General features: G+C 47.5%; 1 protein-coding gene across 3 annotated transcripts in view; it reads right to left on the bottom strand.

Annotated features, from left to right (window-relative positions):
- Positions 1-18,026, bottom strand: part of LOC137353660 (testis-specific serine kinase substrate-like) — a 30,210-nt gene that overhangs the window by 7,254 nt on the left and 4,930 nt on the right. For 2 of the 3 annotated variants that reach the window (XM_068020014.1, XM_068020015.1), the window contains 5 exons: positions 14,937-15,020; positions 8,993-9,064; positions 6,847-7,148; positions 5,658-5,852; positions 3,804-3,944 (listed from right to left, as the gene is read on the bottom strand). In XM_068020014.1, coding sequence (XP_067876115.1) covers positions 3,804-3,944; positions 5,658-5,852; positions 6,847-7,148; positions 8,993-9,064; positions 14,937-15,020 — 794 coding nt within the window. The remainder of the gene's footprint in view (positions 1-3,803; positions 3,945-5,657; positions 5,853-6,846; positions 7,149-8,992; positions 9,065-14,936; positions 15,021-18,026) is intronic. The other variant, XM_068020016.1, reaches the window with a different exon arrangement.

Genomic DNA, 18,026 nt, shown 5'->3' with positions numbered 1-18,026 from the left:
GAGAGGGGGGACTGAGATCCCAATCAGTGTACAGATATCTCCCTGAGAGGGGGGACTGAGATCCCAGTCAGTGTTTAGATATCTCCCTGAGAGGGGGGACTGAGATCCCAGTCAGTGTACAGATATCTCCCTGAGAGGGGGACTGGGATTCCAGTCAGTGTACAGATATCTCCCTGAGAGGGGGATGGGATTCCAGTCAGTGTACAGATATCTGCCTGAGAGGGGGTACTGAGATCCCAATCAGTGTACAGATATCTCCCTGAGAGGGGGGACTGAGACCCCAGTCAGTGTACAGATATCTCCCTGAGAGGGGGGACTGAGACCCCAGTCAGTGTACAGATATCTCCCTGAGAGGGGGACTGAGACCCCAGTCAGTGTACAGATATCTGCCTGAGAGGGGGGACTGAGACCCCAGTCAGTGTACAGATATCTCCCTGAGAGGAGGACTAAAATCCCAGTCAGTGTACAGATATCTCCCTGAGAGGGGGACTGGGATTCTAGTCAGTGTACAGATATCTGCCTGAGAGGGGGACTGAGACCCCAGTCAGTGTACAGATATCTCCCTGAGAGGTGTCTGAGACCCCAGTCAGTGTACAGATATCTCCCTGAGAGGGGGACTGGGATTCTAGTCAGTGTACAGATATCTCCCTGAGAGGGGGACTGGGATTCCAGTCAGTGTACAGATATCTCCCTGAGAGGGGGACTGAGACCCCAGTCAGTGTACAGATATCTCCCTGAGAGGGGGGACTGAGATCCCAATCAGTGTACAGATATCTCCCTGAGAGGGGGACTGGGATTCCAGTCAGTGTACAGATATCTCCCTGAGAGGGGGACTGGGATTCCAGTCAGTGTACAGATATCTCCCTGAGAGGGGGACTGAGACCCCAGTCAGTGTACAGATATCTGCCTGAGAGGGGGGACTGAGATCCCAATCAGTGTACAGATATCTCCCTGAGAGGGGGGACTGAGATCCCAGTCAGTGTTTAGATATCTCCCTGAGAGGGGGGACTGAGATCCCAGTCAGTGTACAGATATCTCCCTGAGAGGGGGACTGGGATTCCAGTCAGTGTACAGATATCTCCCTGAGAGGGGGACTGAGACCCCAGTCAGTGTACAGATATCTCCCTGAGAGGGGGGACTGAGATCCCAATCAGTGTACAGATATCTCCCTGAGAGGGGGACTGGGATTCCAGTCAGTGTACAGATATCTCCCTGAGAGGGGGACTGGGATTCCAGTCAGTGTACAGATATCTCCCTGAGAGGGGGACTGAGACCCCAGTCAGTGTACAGATATCTGCCTGAGAGGGGGGACTGAGATCCCAATCAGTGTACAGATATCTCCCCGAGAGGGGACTGAGATCCCAGTCAGTGTTTAGATATCTCCCTGAGAGGGGGGACTGAGATCCCAGTCTGTGTACAGATATCTCCGTGAGAGGGGGGCTGAGACCCCAGTCAGTGTACAGATATCTCCCCGAGAGGGGACTGAGATCCCAGTCAGTGTTTAGATATCTCCCTGAGAGGGGGACTGAGACCCCAGTCAGTGTACAGATATCTCCCTGAGAGGGGGACTGAGACCCCAGTCAGTGTACAGATATCTCCCTGAGAGGGGGGACTGAGATCCCAATCAGTGTACAGATATCTCCCTGAGAGGGGGACTGGGATTCCAGTCAGTGTACAGATATCTCCCTGAGAGGGGGACTGGGATTCCAGTCAGTGTACAGATATCTCCCTGAGAGGGGGACTGAGACCCCAGTCAGTGTACAGATATCTGCCTGAGAGGGGGGACTGAGATCCCAATCAGTGTACAGATATCTCCCTGAGAGGGGGGACTGAGATCCCAGTCAGTGTTTAGATATCTCCCTGAGAGGGGGGACTGAGATCCCAGTCAGTATACAGATATCTCCCTGAGAGGGGGACTGGGATTCCAGTCAGTGTACAGATATCTCCCTGAGAGGGGGACTGGGATTCCAGTCAGTGTACAGATATCTCCCTGAGAGGGGGACTGAGACCCCAGTCAGTGTACAGATATCTGCCTGAGAGGGGGGACTGAGATCCCAATCAGTGTACAGATATCTCCCTGAGAGGGGGGACTGAGACCCCAGTCAGTGTACAGATATCTCCCTGAGAGGGGGACTGAGACCCCAGTCAGTGTACAGATATCTCCCTGAGAGGGGGACTGAGACCCCAGTCAGTGTACAGATATCTCCCTGAGAGGGGGACTGAGACCCCAGTCAGTGTACAGATATCTCCGTGAGAGGGGGGCTGAGACCCCAGTCAGTGTACAGATATCTCCCTGAGAGGGGGACTGAGACCCCAGTCAGTGTACAGATATCTCCCTGAGAGGGGGACTGAGACCCCAGTCAGTGTACAGATATCTCCGTGAGAGGGGGGCTGAGACCCCAGTCAGTGTACAGATATCTCCCTGAGAGGGGGACTGAGACCCCAGTCAGTGTACAGATATCTCCCTGAGAGGGGGACTGAGACCCCAGTCAGTGTACAGATATCTCCCTGAGAGGGGGACTGAGACCCCAGTCAGTGTACAGATATCTCCCTGAGAGGGGGACTGAGACCCCAGTCAGTGTACAGATATCTCCCTGAGAGGGGGACTGAGACCCCAGTCAGTGTACAGATATCTCCGTGAGAGGGGGGCTGAGACCCCAGTCAGTGTACAGATATCTCCCTGAGAGGGGGACTGAGACCCCAGTCAGTGTACAGATATCTCCCTGAGAGGGGGACTGAGACCCCAGTCAGTGTACAGATATCTCCCTGAGAGGGGTCTGAGACCCCATTAAGTGTACAGATATCTCCCTGAGAGGGGGACTGGGATTCCAGTCAGTGTACAGATATCTCCCTGAGAGGGGGGACTGAGATCCCAATCAGTGTACAGATATGTGGCGCTCAACAATGGGCCACCTTGCCCTTTGACCCAGTAGGTTAAAACTCCCGCCACTGCTCATTGCGTAGTGAGTCCTACTGGAAAGGTGGCTGTTTGTGCTTCAAATGAGACCAGGTATGTGCTCAGCTGCAATGGACCTGTACTGCCATGAGTGTGCCAACACTCTCCAGGCTCAGGTGTTAAGAAGACTGCAGTGACCCGCGGAGCCGGACCCCAGCAAGAGTTGACCACTTCCTGCGACAAAGCAAGGAAAAACGGGCTCCGATTAATTTTTTTCTTAATTGATTCTCAGACGTGGGCGTTGCTGGCAAGGCCAACAATTATTGCCCATCCTAGAAGGTGACGGTGGACTGTCATGTGCTGGTTTGATGCAACTGAGGGACTTGCTGGGTCACTTCAAAGAGCAGGTAAGAGTCAACCACATTGCTGTGGGTCTGGACTCACATGTAGGCCTGACCAGGTAAGGACAACAGATTTCCCTTCCCTGACAGACATTAGTGAACCAGATGGGTTTTTACAACAATCAACAATGGTTTCATGGTCACCATTAGGCTAGTTTTTAATTCCAGATTTCCGCTCATTGCAGCTTTCCAACTTCACCATCTGCCATGGTGGGATTTGAATCCATGTCCCCAGACCATTAGCCTGTGCTCTGGATTATTAGTTTAGCAACAATACCACTACACCACAGCCTCCCAAACCTTACTCCTCTCCTTTAAAATGCTCCTTAAAACCTATTGCACCCAGTCATTCAAAACCTCTTAAAGCTAGGTTTCTTATCGGTAATAGGATTTTTCCCAAGGAGTGTAGTTTGGTATCAGCCCTTTCCAGGAGGAAGCTTTTGGTTAAAGGCTCGGGCACTATTAAGGAGGCCGTGTTTATTTGTAAATAATTCTGGTCAACTGACCTTAAGTATCCTTCGTCAATACTCTGTTGGCTTTTTCTCTTCTCTAGAAGCTTCTGGATGTTTTTGACCAATGGCTTGATGTGGCCCAGATTGTGGACATTCTCCTGGATTTGATCAAAAGCTGAAAACATCCTCTGTGAGCTAATGTCAGGAAGAGATCAAAGGGAAATGATTCTGAGCTTTATCAGCGAGTTATCACAAACAGGAACAGCGTGAACTTCTGTAAAATCCACTCATTTGCTCTACTTGAGGTGCTGATATATGCTTGGGTGCAGTTGGCCACTCACTGACAGTTTGCCAAGCGGCCAGTCATTATTTGTGCGTCAGCAGACTATTTAACCATGGAGTGCATCACAATTGAGATGGAATCTCTTCTCGTCCAACATCCAGACTATGAACTTTCCACCAGAGGTCAGTGAATAGGAGTGGAAACCCTGGCTTAATTCTTTCTCCCCCCTCCACCCCTCCCTAACCCCAGGCCAGTTTTGGTTGCCATCAGTACAAGCACAGGCCAAGGATCGAAGCTGGAGGTTTCCTGGTCTTGAGAACTCAGTACTACACCAGGCAACGCTGTCAGCTACCGAGCTCAGTAACTTGGGAACTGATGTTATTTGATACACACCCGCGTTTGCAGTCATTTCAATAGAATTTATAGCACAGAAACAAATAACAACTTTTATTTATATAGGGCTTTTAACGTAATAAAATGTCCCAAGGTGCTTCACAGGAGCATCATCATACAAAATTTGACACCGAGCCACGTAAGGAGATATTAGGATAGATGACCAAAAGCTTGGTCAAAGAGGACGGTTTTAAGGAGTGTTTTAAAGGAGGAAAGTGAGGTAGTGAGGCGGAGAGATTTAGGGAGCAAATTCCAAAGCTTAGGGCCCAGGCAGCTGAAGGCACGCCCGCCCAGTGTTGGGGTGAAGAAAAATCGGGGATGCGCAAGATGCATTGGAGGAATACAGCTATCTCAGAGGGTTGTGGGGCTGGAGGAGGTTACAGAGATAGGGAGGAGTGAGGATATGGAGGGATTTAAAAACAAGGGCAAGAATGTTAAAATTGAGGCGTTGTTTAACTGTGAGCCAATGTAGGTCAGCGACGGGTGAATGGGACTTGGTCCGAGCTAGGACACAGAGAGAAGAGTTTTGGATGACCTCAAGTTTACGGAGAGTAGAATGTGACAGGCCAGCCAGGAGTGTGTTGGAATAGTCAGGTCTAGAGGTAACAAAGGCAGGGGTGGAGTCAGGTGATGCTACAGAGGTGGAAATAGGTAGCCTCGGTGATGGTGCGGGTGTGAGTCAGAATGTGGGGTCAAATATGACATCAAATAATGAAAAAATTCGGAACCTCACTTCAACAACAATCTGCATTCATATAGCACCTCAAGGTACTTCACAGGAGGGATCAGACAAAATTTAACACTGAGCCACACAAGAAAATATTAGGGCAGGTGACCAACAGCTTTCAGGACTGAGGTCGATCGATTTTTTTGTTTGGTAAGGGAAGCTAGGAATGTGGAGCAAAGACAGGTAAATGGAGATGAGGGACAGATCAGCTATGATCTAACTGAAAGGCGGAACAAACTGAAGGGGCTGAATGGCCTCCCTCTGTTCCCAATGTTCCTTCGGATCAGGGGGCAGTACGGTGTCCTGACAGTCAAATACGCTGCAAACATGTCAATGACTGTCTATGTATTGTTCATGTCAACTGGGCACTGATCTACTAGAAGGAAAGACATCAACTAGAGTCTGTGGGAACGGGGAACTAGAAACCCAGAATAAGTCAACACGAGACCACATTCAGCACACGAGGTGAGAGTGGGAGAAAAGACAAACCAAAAAAGGAACTCACGTATTAGCAATACTGTCTATCTCTAATTTCAGGTCCTGAAGCATCTGTGTAGTTCGTTGATGCTCCCTTTGTGCATGTTCCCACTGCTCATTAAAGGCTTCGAATTTGCCATCGAACTGGTTCAGCATCTTCAACTTGTCTCGCTGGTGGGCAGTTTTGCTTTGATACTTGTCAACGACATTATCCAGGCTCTCCCTGCGCATAAACACGGAGGCACGGATTGTTATCCCGAAGGAAAGCTCAGGGTAAGGGCTGCCCCAGCAGCAGTACAATCTCAGATACAGCAATTCCATTGTTCTCCGAGCCATCTTAGAGTCATAGAGTTATACAGCACAGAAACAGGCCCTTCGGCCCATCGTGTCTGTGCCGGCCATCAAGCACCTAACTATTCTAGTCCCATCTTGAATTCACCCTTCGCCACATCTAGAACTATCTTTTGATTGCAGACAGTCTTTTCATCGGAAGAGGAAGATGCCATTCAGCCCCTCGAATTTGCTCCAGCATTGAAATGAGATCATGGCTGGTTTGTCACTCAACTCCATTGCCAAGCCTTTGCTCTGCATCACTTGATACTCTGACATAAGGAAAGATCTGTCGATCTCAGACTTGAATTCTCCAATTGAAACCCCCCACAGCATCCACAGACTTTTGGAGGGAAGAGAGTACCAGATGGCTAAAGAGTTCCAGATGGGTCTGCCTTTGAACTGCTTCCTCACTTCCCTCATAATTTGGCCTTGCTCTAGTTTAATGGCATCTTTCAGACAGCAACCAGGCAAAGCCTGGAGATTTCAAATATGCTGCAGTTAATCAACAGAGATGTCAGACATTTGGGCAGCAGAAGACACCGCAATGATGCCAGGGTCACTGTTAAAATGGACCGCAATTTCAAGAAACAACATTTTTAAAGATAAATTTCAAACTTTGCGCTGCATTGACAGGCCTCCCTCACAAAGGCTCCCCTGATAATTCCCCAACACAGGCCTCTCTCGCACTCCAAGCCCAGGCCTCCCTCGCAGACCCTCCGACACAGGCCTCCCTCGCACTCCAAGCCCAGGCCTCCCTCACTGACCCTCCGACACAGGCCTCCCTCGCACTCCAAGCCCAGGCCTCCCTCGCAGACCCGCCGACACAGGCCTCCCTCGCACTCCAAGCCCAGGCCTCCCTCGCAGACCCTCCAACACAGACCTACCTCACACTCTCCAGCATAATCGGTGCGATGTTTGGCTCTTTCTCCCCGAAATTAGATGAGGTGCTGGGCAAGTTATTCTTTTCCTTTATTTCGTTTAACTGCAACGCAAGCACCTTTCTCAAGTCACTCATTGAACATGCAATCTGTTCCAACATCTGCAACTGCAGGTTGCCTAAGCCAAGTGAACTTCCAGCGTTCCTCCCGGAAGTGCCAGCGATCCGATCCTCCGATTCTTTCGTCAAGTTGTCACGCCACTGCAAGTTCTCCTTCTTAACCTTCTGGCACAAACTCTTCAGTTTCTCCTGGGACAAAGAAATGGCTATGTTACTGTCTGTAATATTCACAGAGCATTAGTAGGCCTCTCCTACCTCACCTAAATGGTCATGTTCTTAGCGAGTGTTGCAGGGCACCTTGCCCGAGCTCAATTCTGTTTTCATTCCAGAATCTATGTTTTCCAGGATGGCCATCAGATGTAAGAACTATGGCCGATATATTTCCTCTCATTGTAGCTTTCCAATTGTCACTCCAGTGGGAGCTGACGCACTCAGTACGAACCTGAGAGAGACTGGCTTAGTCCGTGGCTGTGGTGCATTGGAGCAGCAGCAGCTGTCACAGAACCCAAGGCCGGGATTGCCGGACGTGATCTTCCTGGGGTCGGGACAGGCCGACGTCGGCCTTCCCGCCCAGAGGCCAATTGAGGCCCTTAGGTGGCCTGTTGACGGCCAATTAAGGGCCTCTTCCTGCCACCGCTGGGATCTTACCAGCGGGTGGGGAGCCTCTGCTGTTTTGGGGAGAACGCCTTGGAAAACGAGGTGCCCTCCCTGTGGACTCAGGCGGGGGGGACCCTCCGTGGGCAATTCATGGCCCACAGAAGACCCCACCAGGAACCACTGTACTGCCCGGGACCCCCTCCCCGGACCGATCCCCCAACCCCCCCCTTGCCGGGGCCTTCCGACCGGCTCCAGTGACCCCGCCTCACAGACCTCAGAATCCGGGGCTCCAATGCTGGGCCTGGGTCTGAGGCCTCTGCAGTACTGGCAATAGTCACTGCTTCCCTTTCATTGGCCGGCAGCTCTTAGGGGCAGGATCCCTGTCCCTATTAAGGATTCGCTTCCTTAAACGTTCACTCCAAAAGACCAGAGGATTGCTCCGAGGGTCAGAAAAAATGCAGAGGCAGGGCTCACCCTGCCTTTTCGGCCCAACGCCGGGAGCCCCACCTCCTGCATAAAATCCAGCCCACTATGTGGCACAAAGGCCCCTGGGGTAGCTTCTGCTTGTGGTGTAGAGAAGGTCATACACATCCTGGTATTCTACCTGTGACAGGCCAAGGCATAAATTCATCTTGAGCAACAATGAATTGTCCTGTTTTACACTCGTTCCAATTTTCACTATCAGCCGTAGCTCAGCGGGTGGCACTTGGGCTGCTGAGGCAATAGGTCAGTGGTTTAAGTCCCATTCTAGGGAATTAAGTGCAAAATCTAGGCTGACACTCCCATGCAAGTACTGAGGGAGTGCTGCACTGTCGGAGCTGCCGTCTTTCAGATGAGACGTTTAAACTGAGGTCCTGTTTGCCCCCTTGGGTGAACACTAAATATTCCACAGCACTATTCTGTTTTTTTTTCCCCCTCAAAAAGAGCAGGGGAGTTCTCCCTAGTGACCTAGCCAATATTTATCCCACAACTAACACCTAAAAAAGAACATTGGCTGGTCATTTATCATGTTGCTGAGAATACAGTCATTTAGAAAAAAGTAATTAGTATACTTTAAGTTAAAAATAAAATCTACACGATTTACTTCAAGTGCAAAGCCTTTCTAGGAAGCCAAACAGATCTTCAGACAGGAAGTCACATGAAAATATAACACAGCCTGTGTTTTACAATTCAGTAAACGTGGGATCTTGTGTGCAAGTTGGTTGTTGAGTTTCCTTCGCTGCAAAGTGATTCAACTTCAAAAAGTACTTCTTTGGCTGTGACGTGTTTGGGGACGTCCAACAGGAGCTCAGCAGAAAAGAATCAAAAAATGGGCAGAGTGTAACAAACAGGTAGCCAGTTTTCTTTCTTCCACTTTGTACTTGTGATGAATTGAATAACTATTTACTAGTCACCAGATCTTTACAGCCCTAATGCATACAGATCTAGTCACGTACCTCAAAAACTAATGACTTCTGTTGCAAGGTCCGACTCTCTACTTCAGCCATGTGCTTCTGTTTATAGGTTTTCTGTTGATAACATCAGGAATAGGTGAGTCAGCCAGTCGATCAAATGGACCAAACATTTAACTAACTAGTTGACCATTTAACCAATTAACCAGTTAGGTAAACAAATCAACTATTCACTAGTGTATCAATATTAGAACAAATGGATTCAGGTGATTGAATGTAGTCGAGTGAGCTGTAGTGAAAGGTTTCAATCTATCTCACTCAGGACTGGTTTGTTTATCTAGCAGTTTCGAGATCGAGAAGATTTGTCACCTCTGTCTGAGCTCCAGGTTCACCTTACATAGAACAAAGTGACTCCTGACAATGTAGCCCTGCGCCGACGTCATCAAAGCACTCCCAGCTTCGCACGTGCGCAGAACGGACCTTTGCCGTCAGTATGGTCCAATTCAGCACCCGCCTTGCCAGGACTAATTTGCGCGTGCACGTGAAAACGTCATCCTTGCCGCTTGCTTCCAGTCTTGCCACTTTTCCCCCCTCAGTTGCTTGCTCCCCGCTTTACTGCACCCCCCCCACGCCCCCCCCCCCAACCTCCCTGACCTGTCGGCCACTCGCTTCCAGCCTCGCCACTTCTCCCCACCTCTGCTCTGCCTCTCCTTCCTGCTCCCTCCCATGATCGCTGTCACTCTTCCCCACATGGAGGAAGCAGGGGAGAGAGAGTGGCATGATAGGAAGGGGAGGGAGACTGCAAGCGGGAGGGAGCGGGGAGCGGGAGGGAGCAGGGACCGGAGTGGGAGTGGGAGCGGGGAGCGAAGCGGAAGGGAGCAGGGAGCTGAGCAGAGGGGAGGAAGTGGCGAGGCGAGTGGGGGAGAAGCGGCAAGACAGGGAGCGAGCGGCGAGCAGCCGGGCATGGGAGGCAGCGGCGAAGAGAAGCGCAGGTGTGAGGTATTGTTGTGGGTAGGATGCGGCGTTCGCAGTCATTGGGGATTTGAGTTTCATTTGTTTTTGTGATAAATTGAGCAGCGCTATCTTTACTACTGGCAGCTGCCTGAGACGTCACAGACAATGACATTTCAGTGCATGTGCAGTACTGCACCACCTAGTGGCTGCGTTGTCAGCAAACACAGCCTACATAGAATTACAACTCAGAAACAGGCTGTTCGGCCCAACCAATCCATGTTGGTATTTATTGTCCTCATGATCAGTCGTCCTATCCCCATGTGCCTGTTGTGTTACCATATCCTTCGAGTCTCTTTTACTTCAATCACTTAGATTAGATTAGAATTTTTTATTAGAACATTACAGCGCAGTACAGGCCCTTCGGCCCTCGATGTTGCGCCGACCTGTGAAACCATCTGACCTACACTATTCCATTTTCATCCATATGTCTATCCAATGGCCACTTAAATGCCCTTAAAGTTGGCGAGTCTACTACTGTTGCAGGCAGGGCGTTCCACGCCCCTACTACTCTCTGAGTAAAGAAACTACCTCTGACATCTGTCCTATATCTATCACCCCTCAACTTAAAGCTATGTCCCCTCGTGTTTGCCATCACCATCCGAGGAAAAAGACTCACTATCTACCCTATCTAACCCTCTGATTATCTTATATGTCTCTATTAAGTCACCTCTCCTCCTTCTCTCCAACGAAAACAACCTCAAGTCCCTCAGCCTTTCCTCGTAAGACCTTCCCTCCATACCAGGCAACATCCTAGTAAATCTCCTCTGCACCCTTTCCAAAGCTTCCACATCCTTCCTATAATGCGGTGACCAGAACTGCACGCAATACTCCAGGTGCGGCCTCACCAGAGTTTTGTACAGCTGCAGCATGACCTCGTGGCTCCGAAACTCGATCCCCCTACTAATAAAAGCTAACACACCTTCTTAACAGCCCTATTAACCTGGGTAGCAACTTTCAGGGATTTATGTACCTGGACACCAAGATCTCTCTGTTCATCTACACTACCAAGAATCTTCCCATTAGCCCAGTACTCTGCATTCCTGTTACTCCTTCCAAAGTGAATCGCCTCACACTTTTCCGCATTAAACTCCATTTGCCATCTCTCAGCCCAGCTCTGCAGCCTATCTATGTCCCTCTGTACCCTACAACATCCTTCGGCACTATCCACAACTCCACCGACCTTAGTGTCATCCGCAAATTTACTAACCCACCCTTCTACACCCTCTTCCAGGTCATTTATAAAAATGACAAACAGCAGTAGCCCCAAAACAGATCCTTCCGGTACACCACTAGTAACTAAACTCCAGGATGAACATTTGCTGTCAACCACCACCCTCTGTCTTCTTTCAGCTAGCCAATTTCTGATCCAAAGCTCTAAATCACCTTCAACCCCATACTTCCGTATTTTCTGCAATAGCCTACCATGGGGAACCTTATCAAACGCCTTACTGAAATCCATATACACCACATCCACTGCTTTACCCTCATCCACCTGTTTGGTCACCTTCTCGAAAAACTCAATAAGGTTTGTGAGGCACGACCTACCCTTCACAAAACCGTGCTGACTATCGCTAATGAACGTATTCTTTTCAAGATGATTATAAATCCTGTCTCTTATAACCTTTTCCAACATTTTACCCACAACCGAAGTAAGACTCACAGGTCTATAATTACCAGGGCTGTCTCTACTCCCCCTTCTTGAACAAGGGGACAACATTTGCTATCCTCCAGTCTTCCGGCACTATTCCTGTCGACAATGACGACATAAAGATCAAGGACAAAGGCTCTGCAATCTTCTCCCTGGCTTCCCAGAGAATCCTAGGATAAATCCCATCTGGCCCAGGGGACTTATCTATTTTCACACTTTCCAAAATTGCTAACACCTCCTCCTTGTGAACCTCAATCCCATCTAGCCTAGTAGTCTGAATCTCAGTATTCTCCTCGACAACATTTTCTTTCTCTACTGTAAGTACTGACGAAAAATATTCATTTAACGCTTCCCCTATCTCCTCTGATTCCACACACAACTTCCCACTACTATCCTTGATTGGCCCTAATCTAACTCTAGTCATTCTTTTATTCCTGATATACCTATAGAAAGCCTTAGGGGTTTCCTTGATCCTATCCGCCAATGACTTCTCGTGTCCTCTCCTTGCTCTTCTTAGCTCTCCCTTTAGATCCTTCCTGGCTAGCTTGTAACTCTCAAGCCCCCTAACTGAGCCTTCACGTCTCATCCTAACATAAGCCTTCTTCTTCCTCTTGACAAGCGCTTCAACTTCTTTAGTAAACCACGGCTCCCTCGCTCGACAACTTCCTCCCTGCCTCACAGGTACATACTTATCAAGGACACGCAGTAGCTGCTCCTTGAATAAGCTCCACATTTCGATTGTGCCCATCCCCTGCAGTTTCCTTCCCCATCCTACGCATCCTAAATCTTGCCTAATCGCATCATAATTTCCTTTCCCTCAGCTATAATTCTTGCCCTGTGGTATATACCTGTCCCTGCCCATCGCTAAGGTAAACCTAACCGAATTGTGATCACTATCACCAAAGTGCTCACCTACATCTAAATCTAACACCTGGCCGGGTTCATTACCCAGTACCAAATCCAATGTGGCAGGTTCTTAAATGTTGACTTGATCTCTGCTTCAATTGCTAACCCTGACTATGCATTCCACAGCTTTGCAACTATCTGTATACAAGAAATAAAGTTTGCTTGCTCTCTGTCCTAAATCCCTTGCATCTAGTCTTATATCTATCTTCCTTCATCGTAGACTGTCAGTCACTGGGAGCCGTATGTTACCATTGAATCTGTCCCATCTCGGAATAACTTTGAACAGGTTATGCTCCTTTTAATATCAATCTGAACACACTCTGCTCTTCCACCCCACCCAGCCTTCTCCAGGAGTCTAATTATCCTAAACTTTTAGAAAAACAGAAATGGAACACTTCACTTTTACTGACATTCAAATTCCAACTGTTACATTTTCATTTTTTTCCCATTCGACCATCTTAAATCAATAACACTTTGCAGATTTCTTTGCTCCTCAGAATTATTTATGTTGTCCATTTGAAGGTTGTCTCAGAATCTGAAAGTCATTCCCTCCAGTCTTATATCCAAACCATTGTCCCTACTTTCCTGATAGTCACATGATACAGCAATAGAGTTGTTGACCAATCACAGCGATCAATCTCTAACAATGAGTCTACAATAGGCCCAGACATGAAGTGACGAAAACCCCAGTGATGGGGAGCTTTGGGAACCATCAGTCCAAAGTCACCTGCTCCTCCCAAGCACACTACACTCAGCACACTTCATGTCTAGTTTATGAAAGGATCTAATTCCCATTGATTGAGTCAATTCTGCTTCCATCATCTCACGAGATCCCAATTCCATAGGTTGACCACTCACTCACTGAATGATTGTTTCCCCAGATTTTACCCCCACTTCAAGTGCGGGCTGTGTCCTCTGTTTCTACTAGGAATATAGGAGCAGGAGTAGGCCATTCAGCCCCTCGAGCCTGCTCCGCCATTCAATTAGATCATGGCTGATCATCTACCTCAATGCCACTTTCCCGCACTATCTCCATATCCCTTGTTGTCATTATTATCCAGATATCTATCAATTTCTGTCTTGAACATGCTCAATGATTGAGCTTCCACAGCCCTCTGGGGTAGAGAATTCCAAAGATTCACCACCCTCTGAGTGACGAAATTCCTCCTCATCTCAGTCCTAAATGGCCTGCCCCTTATCCTGAGACTGTGTTCCCACTAGCCAGGGAAAAATATCCTATCTACATCCACTCTGCCAGGGGCCAGAAGAATTTTGTAAGTTTCAATGAGATCACCTCTCATTCTTCCAAACTCTAGAGAATACAGGCCCAGTTTCTGCAATCTCACCTCAGAAGACTGTTCTGGACAAGGTGAAATAGCTTGTCCTGATCTGCATTATCCAATCTTTTTAGAAGCCTACGTTAAACAATTATATCACTTCTCAATCTCATCCCTTCTATTTTTCATTTCAATCTGCTCATGTAACTTTGCACACATTACCCTATCTAAGGCAAGGAACTTTATAATATTTCGGTCACAAATGATGTTCCCCCCAAGGTTACGGTGTCTCCCTCTCTATCAAAACCCCCCATCATTTTGAACACCTCTCTTAAATTTTCCTGTAACCTTCTCTACTCCAGGGACAACAATCATAACTTCCTGAATTTGGTCTTTGTTGTACCTCTGTATACCTGAGACAATCGTGACTTTCTTAATCTCGCCACATAACTGAAGTCCTTCAATCCTTTGTATCATTCCAGTAAATCTCCTCTGTACCCTCTCCGAGGCCTTGACATCCCTACTCTAGAGGTGGGCATATAATCTGGGCTGACATTTTAGTGCGCTACTGAAGGAGTGCAGCAGTGTCGGAGATACCAGCCTTTGGATAAGATGGTACACCAAGGTGGATATAAGAGATCCCATGGCACTTTTTTTTTTTAGAGGATTGGTTCCTGGTCTGGCAAAGATTCGATTTTAAAATGCTGATCCTTGTTTTCAGACTCTTCCTTGGTCTCGTCCCCTCCCTACCTCTGTAACCCTGGCAACCCCACAACCCTCCAACATCTCTGCACTCCTCCCATTCTGGGTTGCCTAGACAAGATTCATCTCTCAGAACAAGAACAACAACTTGTATTTATGTAGCACCTTTAACATGGTTTAAAAAAATCTCAAGTTCAAGAACCGTAACTTGGGACATTTTCCAATGTTGAAGGTGCTATATAAATACAAGTTATTGTTATTAACAGAACGTGCCAATTATTTGATTGCCTTTACACATCTGTAAATAGAGCATGCCCAGATTTGCTGCATGACCACACTTCAAAATGCTTTCATTGGCTCTAAAGTGCGTTGGGATGTCCTGAGGTTGTGACAGGGGCTATATAAATGCACGTTCTTTCTTTTTTTTAAATGCATAACGTACCTCGAGGAATAATGAATCACACAGAATTGTTTTTCTGTCACCCTCCAGTTTGTTGAGTAACTTCTCCAGCTTCTTGTGCTTTCCCTATTGACAACAATCAATCAATCAGATGCCGAGTTAATAGAAACACAGAAAATAGGAGCAGGAGTAGGCCATTCGGCCCTTCGAGCCTGCTCCGCCATTCATTATGATCATGGCTGATCATCGAACTCAGTAGCCTGTTCCCGCTTTCCCCCCATATCCTTTGATCCCTTTCGCCCCAAGAGCTACATCTGACTCCTTTTTGAAAACATACAATGTTTTGGCCTCAACTGCTTTCTGTGGTAGCGAATTCCACAGGCTCACCACTCTCTGGGTGAAGAAATTTCTCCTCATTTCAGTCCTGAAAGGTTTACCCCGTATCCTTAGACTATGACCCATAGAAATCAGTGAGTTAAGTCAGTCAATGAATTATTTAATTGATGAGTTAGTCAGTTAGCACGTTGCTTCACTCTTTTTATCTCCAGTTATTGTCTCTGATCTTCTCCCCTATGGTGAAGGGTATGTTTAAGGCTGCAGTATCAGTTCAAGGGAACCGAGTGACCATTTTCTAGGTGTGAGTCTAACATGTCCGGCAGGTAGCGATCACTGCAGCACAGTCTAACTCTATTTTTGGCCAATACGCAGACAAACACTCTTTCAGCGGAGGTCACTGACCAACGATCAGCAGGTGAGCCCCTGGCTCATCGTCTCCTTTCTCTAATCTAAGAATGAAGAAACCATCTTGACTGGCGCCAATTAACTCAGAACAAACCAGGAAACGTGCAGCGCAGTGGAATACTATGTCGCTCCTTTACTTACTGAACCATTACACCGTACTGTTATAGCTTATATACTCATTGTTAACCAACCCTTTTAGGAAAACGTTCTGCTATTTGCAATGTCCTTCAGTCTTTATCGCGCATTTAATTGACTCCATTGCACTGATCATCAAGGCACAGTGGCGCAGTGGTTAGCACCGCAGCCTCACAGCTCCAGCGACCCGGGTTCGATTCCGGGTACTGCCTGTGTGGAGTTTGCAAGTTCTCCTTGTGTCTGCGTGGGTTTCCTCCGGGTGCTCCGGTTTCCTCCCACAAGCCAAAAGACTTGCAGGTTGGTAGGTAAATTGGCCATTATAAATTGCCACTAGTATAGGTAGCTGGTAGGGAAATGTAGGGACAGGTGGGGATGCGGTAGGAATATGGGATTAGTGTAGGATTAGTATAAATGGATGGTTGATGGTCGGCACAGACTCGGTGGGCCGAAGGGCCTGTTTCAGTGCTGTATCTCTAAACTAAACTAAAGTCATTCACATTGCTTATCCATCTACACTCCCGCTTTGACTGATCTGTACGTCCATTATTTATTTCCTAGGAACAGAGGAGGTCTAACAAGTCCATCCCTCTTTGATTGATCTGAACCACCAGTTCCCAACTTTCTCCCATATCCCTCCGTCCCCACCTTTGCCACAATGTACTTCGCTGTCTGTTGAACCTAATTCTATTCATCATTTCGATGGCCTTTCCTGATAACTTAATACATTGGATAGAAGATATGATTCTTAGAGAATTGGCACAGAGGCCTGAGCTCTCCCATCTTCCACGCTCTGTAAACATCAGCTCCTCCAAAACTCTGCTGTCCGTATCCTAACTCATACCACTTCCCGTTCACCCATCACTCCTGTGCTCACTGACCTACGTTGGCTCCCAGTCCGACAATGCTGAGATTTTAAAATTTTAATCCTTGTTTTCAAATCCTTCCTTGGCCTCGTCCTCCCTATCTCTGTTACTTCCACCAACCCCACAACCCTCTGAGATCTCTGCGCTCCTCCAATTCCGGCCTCTTGCACATCCATGATTATTATTATTCTACAATTGATGGCGGTGTTCTTCACCTCCCAAGGTGCTAAGCTCTGGAATTCCCTCCCTTAACCTCTCCACCCCTCTCTCTCTTTCTTTAAAATGCTCCTTCAAACCTATCTCTTTGACCACGCTTTCGGTCACCTGTTGCGAAAGTGCTTCTATATTTTTTAAGTATATGTTTTTGAGAACTTATCTATAAACTGTGGAGATGGATTCATTGGAAGGCGGCAGATTTTATAGAAGCTGGACTTGGCTTTGTTGTTGACAGTCCATTGAAAGGAGATGTTGTTTAAAAACTGCCTTGCTGGAAGTCATGTGCTTTAAGCAAGAAACAACAAAAATCTTGGTGACCTGGGGAAGATGTTTACAGAGAAGTGATAAGACCAGATAGGATGCTGGACTTTGTAGTCTGGTTATGTTTTAAAAACTGTGGTTTTTAATGCAATGTAAAAAAGGATTCGGAGGAGACATGTGATCTCACACGGTCTGCCCGGAAACAGGCTAGAGGTCTTGGTTACCATGCAAACAAGGAATGGAGATCAAAGACCATTTTGAAAGCAGAGTGCAAAGTTGTAACATCTGACAGACAATGGGTTTCGCTCTCCCAGTCTCTCAGATCGTAAACAGGGAGCCAAGGGCTTTGGAAATGCACATTTGAGTTGCAATTGCTAACACCTGGAAGTAAAGGAAGGCCCAGATGGTTTTGATATGGCCAGACTTATGGATTCTGAATATAATAAGAAGGCAAATGACTATTGACTTTTGATTCTGGATAAATTCAACAGGCTTTCCTAAGTCTGACAGGCTGTAAGGAAGAAAAGAAGCAACGAAAAACCAGCAAGAGCTGCAAAGCCTCAGAAAAGAGAGAAAAAAAACGCTCTCAGAACACTGATACAGCGAAAGGCTGCTAAGGCTTGAATCTGGTTCAAAGGCTTGATGTTTGCAGAGGAGAAAAGGCCAACCAGGTCACCAGAGATTGCCTTGTTAACAGGAGACCAGTTGAGTGTGTTTGGAAGAAGTGAGCGAAGAGGACATTGTTTTTTGTTATGTCCTGGGAGATCCAATCCATTGGAACTGGCAGGAGTTTGGGACTTTCAACAGCAAAGATACCTTTTCACTAAAAAATGTGATGTGGGGTTTTCGAATATGTTAATAAGTTAATGGGAAATAGCTTTCTCTGTAATTTAATGTATTAGCTACTGACGAAGTA

The sequence above is a fragment of the Heterodontus francisci genome, chromosome 41, assembly GCF_036365525.1.
Source record: "Heterodontus francisci isolate sHetFra1 chromosome 41, sHetFra1.hap1, whole genome shotgun sequence".
Taxonomy (NCBI): Eukaryota; Metazoa; Chordata; class Chondrichthyes; order Heterodontiformes; family Heterodontidae; genus Heterodontus; species Heterodontus francisci.
This window is presented reverse-complemented; position numbering and strand designations above follow the sequence as displayed.